Source organism: Barbus barbus, assembly GCF_936440315.1.
Source record: "Barbus barbus genome assembly, chromosome: 46".
Lineage (NCBI taxonomy): Eukaryota > Metazoa > Chordata > Actinopteri > Cypriniformes > Cyprinidae > Barbus > Barbus barbus.
Window position 1 is genome coordinate 17,342,815 of NC_136724.1, and position 15,234 is coordinate 17,358,048.

Below are 15,234 nucleotides of genomic sequence, written 5' to 3' on the forward strand. Positions count from 1 at the left end.
GATGCTTAATGGCTTTAAGTAAAAAGAGCCAAACCTAAAGTCTCTATGGTTCTGGTCTATAACATTTTTTTGGTTCATTTATCATCCGCTAAGCAGAAGCATGAGCAATAGTAAATGTTTGAAGAGCAGCAAGAGAGATGGACAGAGGTGGATGTAGGAAACGGGGGTAAAACTGCTGGATAGCCAAGCTTCTGAGGAGGCTGTCGAGGCAGAGAGCCTCTTCAGCAGAACAAATCCCTCTTTGTGCTTCAGAGAGAAGCTCTCTCCCCCACTGCAGGGCCTGCTGGGTACTTCATAAAGTCCACTCAGTCCTGCTGGGGGCCGCTGACACCACCAAAGTGTGTGCGAGTGCACGTCCTCATGCGTGTGGGTTTTTTTTGCTTTTACTCCAGATAAACCCTTGAGGAAAAGCTGCCAAGTGGCGTTTTGAGTTTCGTTCTTTATAGAGAAGCCGTGATTGACAGCGCATACATGTACATATACATAGATTGCAGAGGAGCAAAACGGAAGTTCAGTCTTCCACAAACTAGCAGTTCCTAAGTAAGATCCACTAATTCACTTCGGAGGTCTAGCTTGGCCAGACAGTGAGACGACAAACAGAAAAGAGCAAAAGAAAAGGGATGTTTCTGGAAAGAATGTCTTGCATCAATCTGAGGGCCACTGGGCAAAGAAAGGAAGTGCTTTTTCTGCAAGGGTTTGCAAATCTGATCTGTGTTTTTGACCAAGAGAGCGAGTTTGGGAGGGTGTGTGTGTGTGAAGGACGCTGTAGGAGAGAAAAATCACAGTTGAGATCACTTTAACATCTATGTTTCTCCTAGACAACAATAAAAATACATGGATAGCAGATGGAGTCTTTTAATGAGGTGTTATATTCCTCAAACCTGGAAAACAACCCTATTGTTCCTCAGAAGAGATTTCAAAACTCTTAAACTACTCAGAAAAACCCCCAAATACAAATCCCTAAAAAACAACATTAATAACAAATATGAATAAATTATATACAATTCAAATAATTAAAACAATTTACATTTAAAATAATAAAATAATGAATAAATATTCATAATATTTTAAATAATCAAATAAAGTAAAATAAAAATTATAAAACTATAAAAAAGCTTTTGTTAATGAAAAAAAATTAAAATTAAAAACTTCATAATTATTATATATTACTAAAAGAATAGATTCAATTTTATGAAACAATTCCCACAATGAAGATAATATAAATTACAAACATGAATAGTTTAAAGTTTTAAGTTTAAAATAATACTATTATTAATAAATATTAATAAATAAAATGATTCATAAAGTAAAAAATTTAGATTTGAAATCACAAATTAAAAATAATTAATTGATCTATGCTCTCCATATTTTAATAGAACTGCAGCTGCACTGTCAAATCCTAAAACTATAGGATAATAATAAATGTGAATACATAAAATAATAAAAATCTAATGATTAAAAATATAAATTTAAAATAAACTAATGAACAAATATTAATAAATAAAATACAATAATTAATAAATAATAAAATGAAAAATAAAAATAATAAAAATAAAATACAATAATTAATAAATAATAAAATGAAAAATAAAAATAAAAATAATTAATAATAGTTCTGTAGTCACACTTTGTCAAGCATTACACAAACAAGTTGAGCAAAGGAGAAAACATTGACAATTCAACTAATTTTCTGCAGTGAATGTATGTAAGGCCAGTCCAAAACTTGGGTGTTATAGATGGTTGCTAGGTTTGTGGCTCTAGATCACTCTCTGTCAAGTCAAAAGAGCACAACTTTGAAGTGACAGTCCATCCAAAACTGAAAGTTCATTATTTACTCATCCTCATGCCATTGTTAAGTTGCATGACTTTATTTCTTCTGCAGACCACAAAATATGATATTTTGAAGAAAGTTGGTTTTGGTTCCCACTGACTTGCATATAGACAAAAAAAATACAATGGAAGTCAATGGGTTTGGTTCCCAACATTCTCATAACATCTAATCGGCACAGAGTTTGGAATGACATGAGGGAGAGTAAAAGACAGTCTTTATGATATTCATATAAATCTAGCAGATTTGGGGGTTTTTTAATCCCCCACTACAGGACAAAAATTCTTAGTCTAAACACTTCAAAAAGACAATTAAGAACAAATCCCAAACCCAAAAAATAATACCAACAGAGATCTCCTAAGCTATGAAAGAGCAACATTCGAGCACATTAAAAACAACCCATATGAAGAGCACAGCATTCAGCTGCACCGTACCAATTCATCTTCATAAATAAGAGAAAAACATCCAAAGGTTGGACAAACGTTGAAAGACACACTATAATGTGACCCATCCATCACAATTTCTTCTGTTTTTCCTTTCAACCAGATGAAGCAGTAGAATTCCAGACCTGCAGTCGATCTGATTATGTATATAGGAGACGGTAATTTTCTCTGGAGAGGGTTTGTGTGTCTCTCAGTACATGCAGTGTGTGCGAGTGTGTGTTTTCATGTTTCTGTGATTGCACGGCCCATTGTTCTTGCTGTAAACACTATCTGTCTCTCTCCATCCAACAAGGAAAATTCGCAGCCCAGGGAGCCGAAGTGTTTATCCAACAGACGCGCTGATCAAGGGATGTATTTGTGTTTCGCAGACCCTGGAGGCATTCAATTATTTCCCTACACATAATCTATCCTAACTCAAGCACCATTATATAGTCCCTCAGAAAAAAGGCATCTTGAGCCATAATCATAACAAAATATAATGCAAAGGTCATTTAATTGTAACTCACCTCTGGTGAACTCCAAACACTGTTAAATAACAGACAGTAGAGCTATGTTTCACCTCTGCATTTACACAGGCTCGAATCACAGGGTGAGCTGTATACCAGTCTCAAATATTTACTATGAAATGTTTGTATTCGCATTAATGAAAGTTATTGCAGTATTCTTGGCGGACTGCCTTTAGACACACTCTTTCAGACAGGTGCACAAACACACTTTATTAAAGGTCCAAATACGAGTCCCACAGGTACAGATCTCAGGCAGAAATGCTGGTTCGGACCTGTGGAATCCCTTTTATAATCAATTAATACAATTTTATTATACAAACAGAAATATTTGTCCGTTCTTAAACATTTGTTTCAAATTCAAACTCTACTCCATCTTGGTATTCATTTTTAACTAATGGTGCTCCAGATCTCCTTATGTAAAACTGATTTCCCCTGTACAAGTCTGAACTGCATAATTGACTGAATATTCATAAAACTAAAGAAAGAAAAAAATTATGAGTGATCTGTGGCAATTACTGACAGACTGATACATCGGTAAAAGTCAGACTAATTAATTTGCTGACATTCTGCTATCCGGCAACAGACAAAGTTAGACAATGGACCTTTTTTGTTTAGCAGTTAAAAATAATAATAATAAATAAATAAATAATAAAATATTTATAATAATATATTTATTTAAAAAAAAGGTTGATTTCAAACGGCATACTGAGTGCTGAAAATAAATAAATAATAAAATATTTATAATAATATATTTATTTAAAAAAAAGGTTGATTTCAAACGGCATACTGAGTGATGACAGAATAAATACATAAATATATTTACAAATTTACAATCTATTTTATAATATATAAACTGTTTTAATGTTTTAAAACAGCTTTTAATGTTTTACTGAAATGTGAAAAAAAATTGAAAGAAAATTAAATAAATTCACAATTGACTAATATATATATATATATATATATATATATATATATATATATATATATATATATATATATATATATATATATATATATATATATATATATATATATATATATATATATATATATATCAAATTAAAACAGACATTAACATTTATACTCAAATGTAAACTCAGAAAAATAAGTAAAAAAAAAACATTTTAATAAATAAAAATAATAAAAATAAATCATAAATAATTTGAAATGTTTTGCTGAAATGCAAGTACTAGAAACAAATATAAATAAATAATTAAATAAATTCAAAATTGACTTTTTTAGAACCTTTTTTTTTTTATTGACATTATTAGAAATGGTTTACTAAAATGCAACCACTGGCTGAAAAAAATCAAATCAAATACTTTTTTCTCCACATAAATAATTTGAAATTTTTACTGAAATGCAAGTGAAAAGAAAGTTTTTTTACATTTTTTTTTTACATTTTTAAATTTACCATTTAATACATTTCAATATATTTTATAACATTTTTTAAAAATTGATTAGATAAAAAGAAAAAAAGACTTAAAAGATGCAAGAAAAGATGTAGCAAACAGATGAAAGTCATTAAACAAGATATTGGCCACAGAGGAACGCAGTATGGGATTTGGCTGTGAGATGTCAATTCAACTGAATCTAAGACAAAGCCCACCTTTCAAAGCTAAAACAAAATGGCCCAAAAACTGCAATATTCCAAACAGTCTGTCTGGAGATCCACCCTGCCTTGAGAACGGTGAGCCCTGTGGATATGTAGCGCTTGGTTGTGAATTCCCAGCATGTTTGGGGTGGGAGGGTGTTGGCTTTCAGGATGTGCAATAAAAATCGTCTGCGGACTCATTCAGCTCTTGCGTGGAGAGCGTTACGCAAACAGCCCTCCAGGAAAACGAGACTATTTCACGGCTGCCCTCCAGCCGCTCCCCTTCTCAGCAGCTGATTAGTCTGAAGAATGACCTGAATTACTCCCAGTGTCATTGATAAAAGCCCATTCAGAGAATTAGACCAGGGTGTCACTATCATGCCAGGCCATCTCTGGTGTTTCAAGGCATTGTTTCCATTTCCATGCTTCCCATCCTGATTAACAGGGTGAGAACTTTACCCTCTCCCCACCCAACATCCGTGAAAAAAACCCAAAAGCAACGGAAGCTCGAGTGAATCACGCAAGGATAAAGACGCGCCTCTGATTTATAGCTACTGGCCAATGATTTCAGTAGCTGGCTCAGAGACAGGCTTTGACCTCGCTGGGGCTGAAGGGACTCTTGTGTAGGGTGATTCCCTAGTGAATGGGAAAGGAAAATTATGTAGGAGGCAGACCTGACCTTCTCCAGCTCCTCTCCAGCCCTGCACGCCTGATGCCGCAGCTCTGCCATTCTCAACATAGGGGTTTCTCAGTCAATTTTAACATTAGAGCTTCTGCTACCGATCGGAGTCTGTTTGATGCTAGAGTTTGGTTTGTTTGGTTGACTCTTGTACATATTAGTGAGTGATCTAAGATGTAGATTGATAGATCTAAGATTCTTTTTTTTTTGGCAGTGTTATTTTATTATTATTATTATTATTTACATACTATTAAAGTATTTATTAATATGAATAAGCATTTAGTTTTATATTTTAAATTAGCATTATAAATTTAGTTTAAGTTTTAGTAATTTTGTTATCTGCTTGTTTGTTTTTTTTAGTTTTTAAATATTTCTATATAGCTTTGTTTATTTTTATTTTAGTTTTCATTTCAGTATTTTTTGTATTTTAACTAAACAAAAAAAAAAAAGCCAATTAAATGTAAGTTTTTTAATCTAATATTGATATTTTATTTCAGATTTATTTCAATTAACTATTTCAATCACGTGCTTTTGTTATTTGTATTATTTTTTGTTTTTTTTATATTTTTATTTAGCACTCTTTATTTCAGTTTTAATTTCAGTAATTTTACTTCAACTTAAATGAATATGAGAAACTTTGCAACTAACTGAAATAAAACAAACTTTTTAATCTAATATTTATATTCTCTTATTTCAGTTTTATTTTAATTAACTATTTCATTAATTTGCTTTATTTTTATTAGTTGCTTTTTTAATATTCCAATTTAGCTCTCCATTTCTTTCTATTTCAGTTTTAATTTAAGTAACTTTAGTATTTCAACTTCAATGAAAATCAGAAATAAAAATAAATGAAAATCAGAAATGAAAGAAAAATTTAAGTTCAATTTTTTTTTTTCTATTTCATTATTTCAATCATATTTTATTTTTATTTCAGTTTTCATTTCAGTAATTTTATACTTCAACTTCAGAAATTAAATAAATAAAAATCAGAAATGAAATAAATAAATTCTTCAGTTCTTTAAGATTTTTATTTAATCTATTTCCATTTCATTTTATTTCAATCATGTGCTTTTGTTATTTTCATTTATATATATATATATATATATATATATATATATATATATATTTCTATTTAGCTTTATTTACTTTTCAGTTTTAAATTTCAGTAATTTTAGTACTTCAACCTAAATTTTAAAAACTTAATTTTATTTCAGTTAGTTTCTAAGGCTACATTTCTGATTTAGGTGTTTCATCTAATATTTCTATTTTATTATATATATATATATATATATATATATATATATATATATATATATATATAAAAAAAAGTTCTATTTCTTTGGAAGAATGTGCACTGATAACCAGGAATGTGTTTTAAGAAGGCCATTCAGGTGAATTTTGATGTCATGATGATTTTAAGCACACTAGGTAAAAAAAATACTGTAAAGCAAGTAAAAAGTGATAAATTGACTTAACTTAAAAATATTGAAGAAACCAGTTGCCTTAAAAGTATTAAGTAAATAATACTTAAAAAAAAATAAGTTAAGCGAATTGTCAAGTTCACAACTTTTTACAGTGAGGGAAAAAAAGAGGTAAAAGGGGAGACTACCATGGCAGACCTGCTCTGACATGCTCTGTGCTCAGAAAGGAGTTTCTTTTGCTCTGACATGATCTACAGTTCAGACTCAACAGAGATAGAGAGGGCGAGAGAGGAAGACAGACAGAGGGAGAGAGAGACTCTTGGATCAGCCCTGTCTGGATGAAGTCCGTCACGTTCATAAATAGTGCCATTGTCTGTCTAAAAAATTCCTTAAAAGCCCAAACTGTGCTCACGTTACTGCAGATGGAGATCAGGCTCAGTGTGGCTCCTTAATTTAAATATATCCCAGGATTAAATTTAATAGATAAAGACGAAAAAATACAAACTGACACAAAGAGGTGCTTTTAAAGGGGCAGCCAGGAAAATGTAAAAATGTCATTCCAAAACTGTACAAGTTTCTTTCTTCTGTGGAGCACAAAAATTTAATTTCTGAAAAATATTCTGCCCAATGTTTGCAATATAATGAAAGTAATTGGAGACTGGTTCTGTCAAGCTTAAAAAAGGACACTGTGTAAGCTTCATAAAAGTGACCCAATATGACTTATGCACTATATTTCAATGTTTTTGCAGTCATATGATATCTTTCTGCGAGCACATTCTTCAAATGTTCCTTTTTTGTTCCACAGAAGTCATGAGGGTGAGTAAATAATAACAGAACTTTCATTTTTGGGTGAACTGTCCCTTTAAGAACACTCAGATTAAATCTGTAATGTGGGTTTGCACAGGTTAGTAAACCAGAGGAGGGTTATGGAGTTCACTCTCATGAAGAGCACACTCATCCTATTCGGGGCGGGCAGCGCAAACTGTGCCAGAGAGCTGGCAGGGACCGAAGGTGTCAATCTGCCGGGTTTGTTTTTATGCGTGCCCTTGTTATCCTGGAACTTGAGACTACGATTACCAAACCACTGCCCCATGAAGGCACGCAGAAAGCCTGCTGCAGCACACAGCGGTAGCTGAAAGTACTAGGTCAGCAAAAAAGAACGGAGAAAGAGCAAGAGAAATGAGAAAGAGAGAGAGGAGGAGGAGAAAAAACAAACTGGTGGAATGTTCCACTGTGTAATGTTCTGGAGAATGTGGCGGCAGTAGGTTGAAAACCAGGGAATTAGGATACCAAAACTTTTAAACGAAACGAGCAGCAGAAGCAAAAAAATTACAATTGAGATCTTGTTAATAGCTCAACTGTTTGTCCTATACACCAACAAGTTTAAAAGGAGAGTGAATCAAGACTTATAAGTAGTAAATTCATACAAATGTTTAGGGATTTTTTTCAGCAAAATGAGATTTAAGACAAATTATAAATGAAAATGTGTCTTTTTATCATTGCTTGGACAAATTGCTGCACATTTCTTTGTGAAATTGAAATATGTCAAATAAAACTAAACTGAAATTTTGGAAAAACTCCAACTCAAATAAATAACACAAAATGAATCTCTTCATATAAACAAACTAAGGCTTTGCTTGTGCTCTTTCCATGTAAAATTTGATGCAACCTCTGTAATATAATCACGATCCAACCAAGCGGTTTCCAAATTAGATTATATGATTTTGAAATCTGAAGCAAAAAACAGAACGGTTCACTACATAAAAAATCTGCACGAAAACAAAATCAGCAGATGGTCTGAATGAAAATGCAAATTCACTCTCTGCCAGTAGGTGGCGTTTACAAAAAAGCAACAAATATAGCATTTCCTTTGTTTACGCGTTCATATGTGTTATACAGAAGCAAGATGAAAAGAAAATACCATCTAAACTTTTCTAAAGACAGCCAGTCAGTTCCCCTCAGAGACACATTCATATAAACTCCCACCCTCAACTGTATCGCAATTTGTTTAACATCTCAATCACCACATAGTTGTATCGATTTTCAACCGGCTTGGGATGCATTGTTACATCCCTACAAATTTTATTTAATAGTCTAAATGTAAAAAAATTAAGTTTCCAAAATATGTGCTGTGGGTTTTAATAAATGAGTTCAATGAATGCGCAGAGATGCGGAAAGTGTGTAACTGAACACAATATCATGCTTCACTCTAAAACCCACAGAGCATATAATTATTCAAATTAATCACAGCCTTGCCAATCTGTTAAAAACCTCATTTGTTTCTATTTGCACACCAAGTAATTTGAAGTGAAACATCTGTAAGATGAAACTTCAAAGAGAAAAACAAAGAATTCGCAAACCATTCTACTTTTATAATGTGACTCTTTTCTAAATAAAACAGGATATTCAATCAGGAGGAAAAAGTAGGGTGGGACTTGATTTTATCCATTAGGAACTGATCGGTCATGATCGGGGTTTGATGTTTTGATTTCAGAAGCAGAGGAATTTTGAAGAAAGGTTACAAAGATTTTTTCCTTTGAAATAACCTGCACCAATGATTCATGCACAATAAGACTAGGAACGTTTATAAGAAAAATAAACAGGATCGCTTTTATTTCCATGCTGACTTTATGTCTCCTAAGCCACGAAAGAGCAACCTCTAAGCAACAACATTTTCCTCTGAGAGCTTTCTCAGAGGAAACGCCTTTCAAAAAAAGTATCAAGGGTGCCAATAGATTTAGAAAAGATTGGCACATTCATGGACACACGCACAGAGAGCACGCCACCAAAAGAACGTGACTGAGACACAACGCTGCCCTTTTCCTCAGACCGTTCTCTCTGCCCGTTCCATGATGCACACAAAAATCCACTGTTCCTCAGCAGAGTGAGTCAGAGGAATGGAATTGAAGCTCTGCTATGATCATCTGTGCGGCAGAGGGGGTTTCCTCCATCAGGAAAGAGCGCAGACCAGATGAGAACACACTAAACGAGAGAAAGAAAAAAACAACCAAAATTCCATAAAAAGGAAAACAGTGCAAAGAAAAACAGGAACAACAAAGAGCAAGAAGGAGAGAGCAAAATATCCTGAACTTGATTTAGCGAGTTTGAAATAAGCTGCATTTAAAAAATAAAATAAAACTAACCACCATCTGTTCCTGGAACTCCTGCTCTTTGCTGTTTGTAGTCGCTCAGGCTACTGTGGGAGGCGTCAACGTCTCTTAGCATGTATATGCATCTCTGCACATATATAACTCACTCTGTGTGTGGGACTCTCAGTTTGAGTGAAAGTGTAGAAAGTTGTGTTTCTCTATACTCTTCTGCTCTTATTTTGGACATTATTATTACTACTATTACGATAGCTTACTGGACCCTTTTTCACAGACTATGGCCGCGCGTAACGTTTCCACAGTGATTAATATTGTAAAACTAGCAAAGTTTATATATATATATATATATATATATATATATATTCACGCTGCTGCATAAGTGTTTCCAATACAACGGCTTTCTCTCCCCTGACCAATATAGTCAATCTCTTAACATTTTTGCCTCTTTTGGAAAGTAAAAAAATGCTAGCATGAATTATTTTTTGCTATTAGAGCCATTGGGAACATGGTACCATGGTAAAATCTTTTTTTTTTTTATAGCAAAGCTAAATTTTTAGCAGCCTATACTCCAGTCATCAATGTCAGATGATCCTTCAGAAATCATTCTAATATGCTGACTTGTTGCTCAAGAAACATTTCTTATTACCAATGTTGAAAACAGTCGTGCCGATTTCCATTTTGTGGAAAACCATGATGCTTTTTCCTCAGGACTCTTTGATGAATATAAAGTTCAAAAGAACCGCATTTATTTGAAACATCGTTTGAAATATTATAAATGCCTTTACTGTCACTTTTGATCAATTTAATGAAAGATGTTCCACAGTTTGGTCAGTTATCGCATTAAGGGAATTCCAGATATTCCACTAAGGTCCTGTAGAAAACTCCAAAACAGAGATGAGCCAGACACAGTGTTTTATGATGCTTTAAGCAATGTGACGTTCATCCAGACCAGCATGTCCCACAGCGAGATCAAAAGCTCAGTGCAACTCGCTCCCCCCAAGACTGCGTCCGTATTATATCTCCCCTGAGGCCACAGGCAACTGCCGTCTGCACAGGGTTAACCTGCAAAGAGTGCTGGGCCAGGTGTGATGTGTTAGCGGTGCCTGATCCCCACAAGTACACATTCTTTTAGAAGTTTTCCTTCGCTTCTAAACGTCTGCCCAAGGCCCCTTGCACTCTTGACTGTCAGAAGGGAGACACATTTTTTGCACACAGTTTTTAAAAAACCATGGCCGCTAATATTAGACATCTGCATTTTGGAGTTCTGCTTCTCAGAGGTGGAGGGCCACAGAGGGGGGGGGGGGGGGGGGGGGGGGGGTGCTGCGAGCCACATCAACAGGAAACATATTTACTCAGTCCAGAGAAAAGGAGTGAAGGGAAGAGATAGCGCTGGAATACAAGGACGCAGAAAGCGTTTTACAAAGAAAATCTGGTGAACTTACTCAAAATGCAAATAAATAAAATCGAGGAGAGCAAAAAAGGGTCATTAGTCTGGAATGCATGCATGAGATGAGGCCTCCTGATGAGAGTGAGTTGATCGTATGCCTGTAAGGATACAGACTAATGCACAGTGACGGATCTAAGCAGCGGAACATTTTGTAACACCTCACAATTCTATTGACCGTCGCTCGGAACGGTTGCATCAGTGTCAATCCTGCAGACATCCATCAGAACCCCTACGCTTGGAAGAAAAGGTAATTCAGAGGAGGTGGAAGTTGAATTCAGATGTTTTTCTGCTTCATAAACCTCAGCAGGACTGGAAAGCAAACACCACATGCTGCTTTTCCTCTTGGCCTGTACGCTTCCACTGAAAAACTCTTCTTACCACACAAACAGCTTCACAAAAAACAACATAAAAGCTAGATCTCATAAAACTGGATTACTCATTCTAATTAACACAGTCAACACTGATTGTCCAGACACTCTTTGCCTAATTGGCCACTAAATTAAAAGATATTTTCTTATAAATATTGTATATTACACTACTTTGCAAAGCATCTTTTCATTCAAAGTATATCGGCATGAAAACAACAGAAAATAGTTATTTTAAACTGTAATAAATATTTCACAATGTTACGGTTTTGACTGTATTTTTTATTAAATAAATGTAGCCTTGGCAAGCATAAAAGACTTCTTTCAAAAACACTTAAAAAAAAAGTTCCCGCCACAATTTAATTGTAAAAGTAATTGCAACTTTTTCTCTCACAATTCTGACTTTTTTCTCTCAATTGCAAGTTCACTTCTTGCAATTCTGACCCATTCTGAGAAAAAAAGTCAGAATTGCACAATATAAACTCCAAAATGCAAAAAAACCTCAGAACTGCGAGATATAAACTCGCAAGAAATAAACTCGCAATTCTTTTTTTTTTTCTCAGAACTGCATGATATAAACTTGCAAATGCAAGATATAACATTAGAATTGCAGGATATAAACGAAATTCTGAGGGAATAAGTCAGAATTGCAAGTTTATATCCAGTATATCTTGAAATTCTGACTTTATAACTCGCACCTGTGGGTTTATATCTCACAATTCTGAGAAAAAAAGTGTATCACGCAATTCTGTGAAAAATGTATGTGAGATAAAAAGGTCGCAATTACCTTTTTTTATTCAGTGGCAGAAATGAGCTTCCATACGTAAGGGTGAGAAAATGAGGACAGTTATCATCATTGTGAACGGTTCCTTTAAATCCGGCCTAATTACAGTACACAGAGCTTTCTTAAGTCCAATCTGCTGACTTGTCATTCAGACAACCTAACAACTAGCAACAGTAAGCAGTCAGAAATGTCACACAATAAAATAAAGGCAATTACTGTGATTTATGGAATCAGATCCTTTTTAGCACTTTTAGACAATCTCAAAGGGGCTCTGAATTACAGACATAGTATGTAGTGCCTCTTTACAGAACTGTTTTAATAAAGATAAGCCAACAGTACACTGCCCAGCCCTGGGAAAACATTTATCAGCAAATTGTTTGAAAAAATGCAAAGTCAACATCAAAAAATAACAGGAGACTTAGCTTATCCACTGCAGCCGGCAAAGATCGTACAAACATTAGAAAATTAAACAAAGTTCTTATCCCGAACATGCCAGAACATTACCGTGCCCTTCAACTGCATCTTCTCCACACCTGTGAGGTACAGACTCTCTTTCTCCATCTACATTCTCTCTGTCGGCCAGCTGCCAGCTCCTCTCTAGCATAAACCAAACAGCCCTCCGCTGCTGATTCTGCTATTCTCATTGGACAAATTGAATTAAACAGTCATTGCAGCTCCTCTTAGCTGTGTAAACAGTGATGTGAGCGCTCAGACGGTCAGATCCAGTTTCGTGTGGTCTAGGCTACTGTGACTCTCTGCTTTTAATCTCTTACATACACTTGCAAAACTTTTACTGAGGGAATTCAGTGGCCTTGATGAAGTAAAAAAGACATTATGAGGTCAGAAGTAATTTAGTGTAGGGCTTCAGTGACCGAACGCCTCTCCACTGGCCAAACACACAAGAGGGTTAGAAATGGTTTTGTAGCACCGTCACATGACCTATATCCCTTAGAGGTTTACAAATAATTATTATGTAGAACATTTTAGGGCTGCACAATTTGGAGGGAAAAAAACTACTTGGGATTTGTCTAATAAAAATTGCAATTGTAATTCTGGTTTGCGGTTCTTGTTTGGACAGCAGCACAATCTGGGCAAATTCTTTGAATATATATATCTATATGAACAGTATAAATATAGTGTATATGTATATAAACGTATACGCAAAGTACACACACACACACACACATATGCATACATATATATATACACAGGCAAATATCTACACATATACATATCTATAATCTCAGTATAAGTACTTTAAGTACTTGTGTAGCCTACTTGTTACATGTACTTACTGTAGTAATAATAGTCCATTTTCCATAATAACGTGCTACTTACTAAGCCTATTCCTAATCATAACCCTATAATAACATGGGCACCGTAAAATCAAGTGTAACCCAATATAACTACATAATTATTAAAATTATAACTAAATAGAAATATGAAGAAAGAAATATTACTTTTGTAAAATGACAAAATTGTGGTTTTATTAGTTCTAGAAGAGTTGCAAAATTTATGCAGATTTCTATATTTCTAGAGATGTGAAGTTGCAAGTAGTGGGGAATATCAGCAAAGAGAAGCAAAAATAATGCAATAAAAGGTTAATTATACTTCAATTATGCCAGATTGCAGATTTGTCTCGGTTTCTGGATTCATACCATTTGCCAACAATGCAAATCATATTCTAGGCTATGTTTCTGAGTGTGCTTGAATTCAGAAACAGTCTTCAGAAAACAAGCATCTTCATGTCTTCATACCAAACTAACAGACTAAATGTAAACTAGACTTAAAATGGCATCATAAACTGTGGATTTATTTAAGGACCTTGATTCCTTTTCAAACAGATCTGATTCACTCACAGATTTGAACAGTAAAAGCAATATGAACATCTTCAATGGACAAACCTTGGATGCATTGCAAAGCCCCGTCTTCCGTGCGGATGGTGAACGTCTCACCTGGGTTCACCTGGACCAGGATCACCTGTAAAACAAGAGAAGATGTTGCATGTTCATTATATCAAACAAGGGGCAATTCTAGGTCTTTAGCCTTAGCTAAAGAGCTGCTGTAGCTTGGAGGAATATTCTGGCTTTTAAAATGAGAGGCTATTGATAAATGAGGTCTGACTTTACAAACTCACCTGCTGTGGTGCATCGCCATTGATCATGTGGTGCATCATGGGAACCTCGTTGCTCAATGGAAGCGAGAGGTCCAGCATTTGGTCCATCATCATCATGGTGACGAACATTCATGGAGCCCTCCCTGCAACAGCCTGAGAGAGAGATCCACTTAGTTAAAATAATATCTGATTACATGTTGAAACAGTCTCTATAAGCCAGGCCTCTCCTTGAATGAGCAATTAGCCTCAATTGAAATCAGCTAATGATGAAGACTAAAGCAAATCCTCATCTGCAACCCCATCCAGACACACACACACAAAGCAAATACACACCGAACCACACACATCTCACTGAAAGGCTACTGGTGGGTTATGGAACGGGATGAAATCATTATGATGTCACCGATGTTTATATGATGATGTAATCTGTATATAAAATGCAGTTATAGGGCGACAGTCTTTCCACCACAGCCATGAGACCAGACTGAGAGAGAGAAAAAAAAAATAGGGGAAAAAAACTAAGTACAGGAATCAAATGTGTGCCTCTAAAAAAGAAAAAAGAAAATATAAAATAAATTAAAATAAGTAAAAAAAAAAAAATAAAAAAAAGTAAAATAAAATATGCTAAGCATATATAACTATTAGCAGTTTTTGCTGAAAATGTAAATATTATGTCTTTCTGGATTTAACCCATTAAGAACTATTCCAAAAGAGTCAATAAAAAAGCTCAATTCGTTGCTGTTTTTTTTTTAGTGAAACTGATTTTTGTCTTCAGCAGATTTCAAAATGACTAGTTATCCATGTTTCATACAGTACAATATATAATACTTTGATTCTTAAAGGGATAGTTCACCCAAAAAAAATTCTGTCATCATTTATTCACCCTCAAGTAGTTCCAAACCTGTATGAATGTCTTTGTTCTGCTGAACACAAAGAAAGATATT

The 15,234-nt window shown here is 34.4% G+C and overlaps 1 protein-coding gene across 1 annotated transcript in view; it reads right to left on the reverse strand.

Moving 5' to 3' along the window:
• The window catches only part of LOC306864700 (fibronectin type III domain-containing protein 3B-like), a 60,768-nt gene that overhangs the window by 35,946 nt on the left and 9,588 nt on the right, over nucleotides 1–15,234 (reverse strand). Inside the window, exons 2-3 of the mRNA XM_079408862.1 lie at nucleotides 14,312–14,443; nucleotides 14,079–14,154 (exon numbers count right to left, since the gene is read on the reverse strand). Of these exons, the coding sequence (XP_079264988.1) occupies nucleotides 14,079–14,154; nucleotides 14,312–14,419 (184 nt within the window). The 5' untranslated portion in view covers nucleotides 14,420–14,443. The remainder of the gene's footprint in view (nucleotides 1–14,078; nucleotides 14,155–14,311; nucleotides 14,444–15,234) is intronic.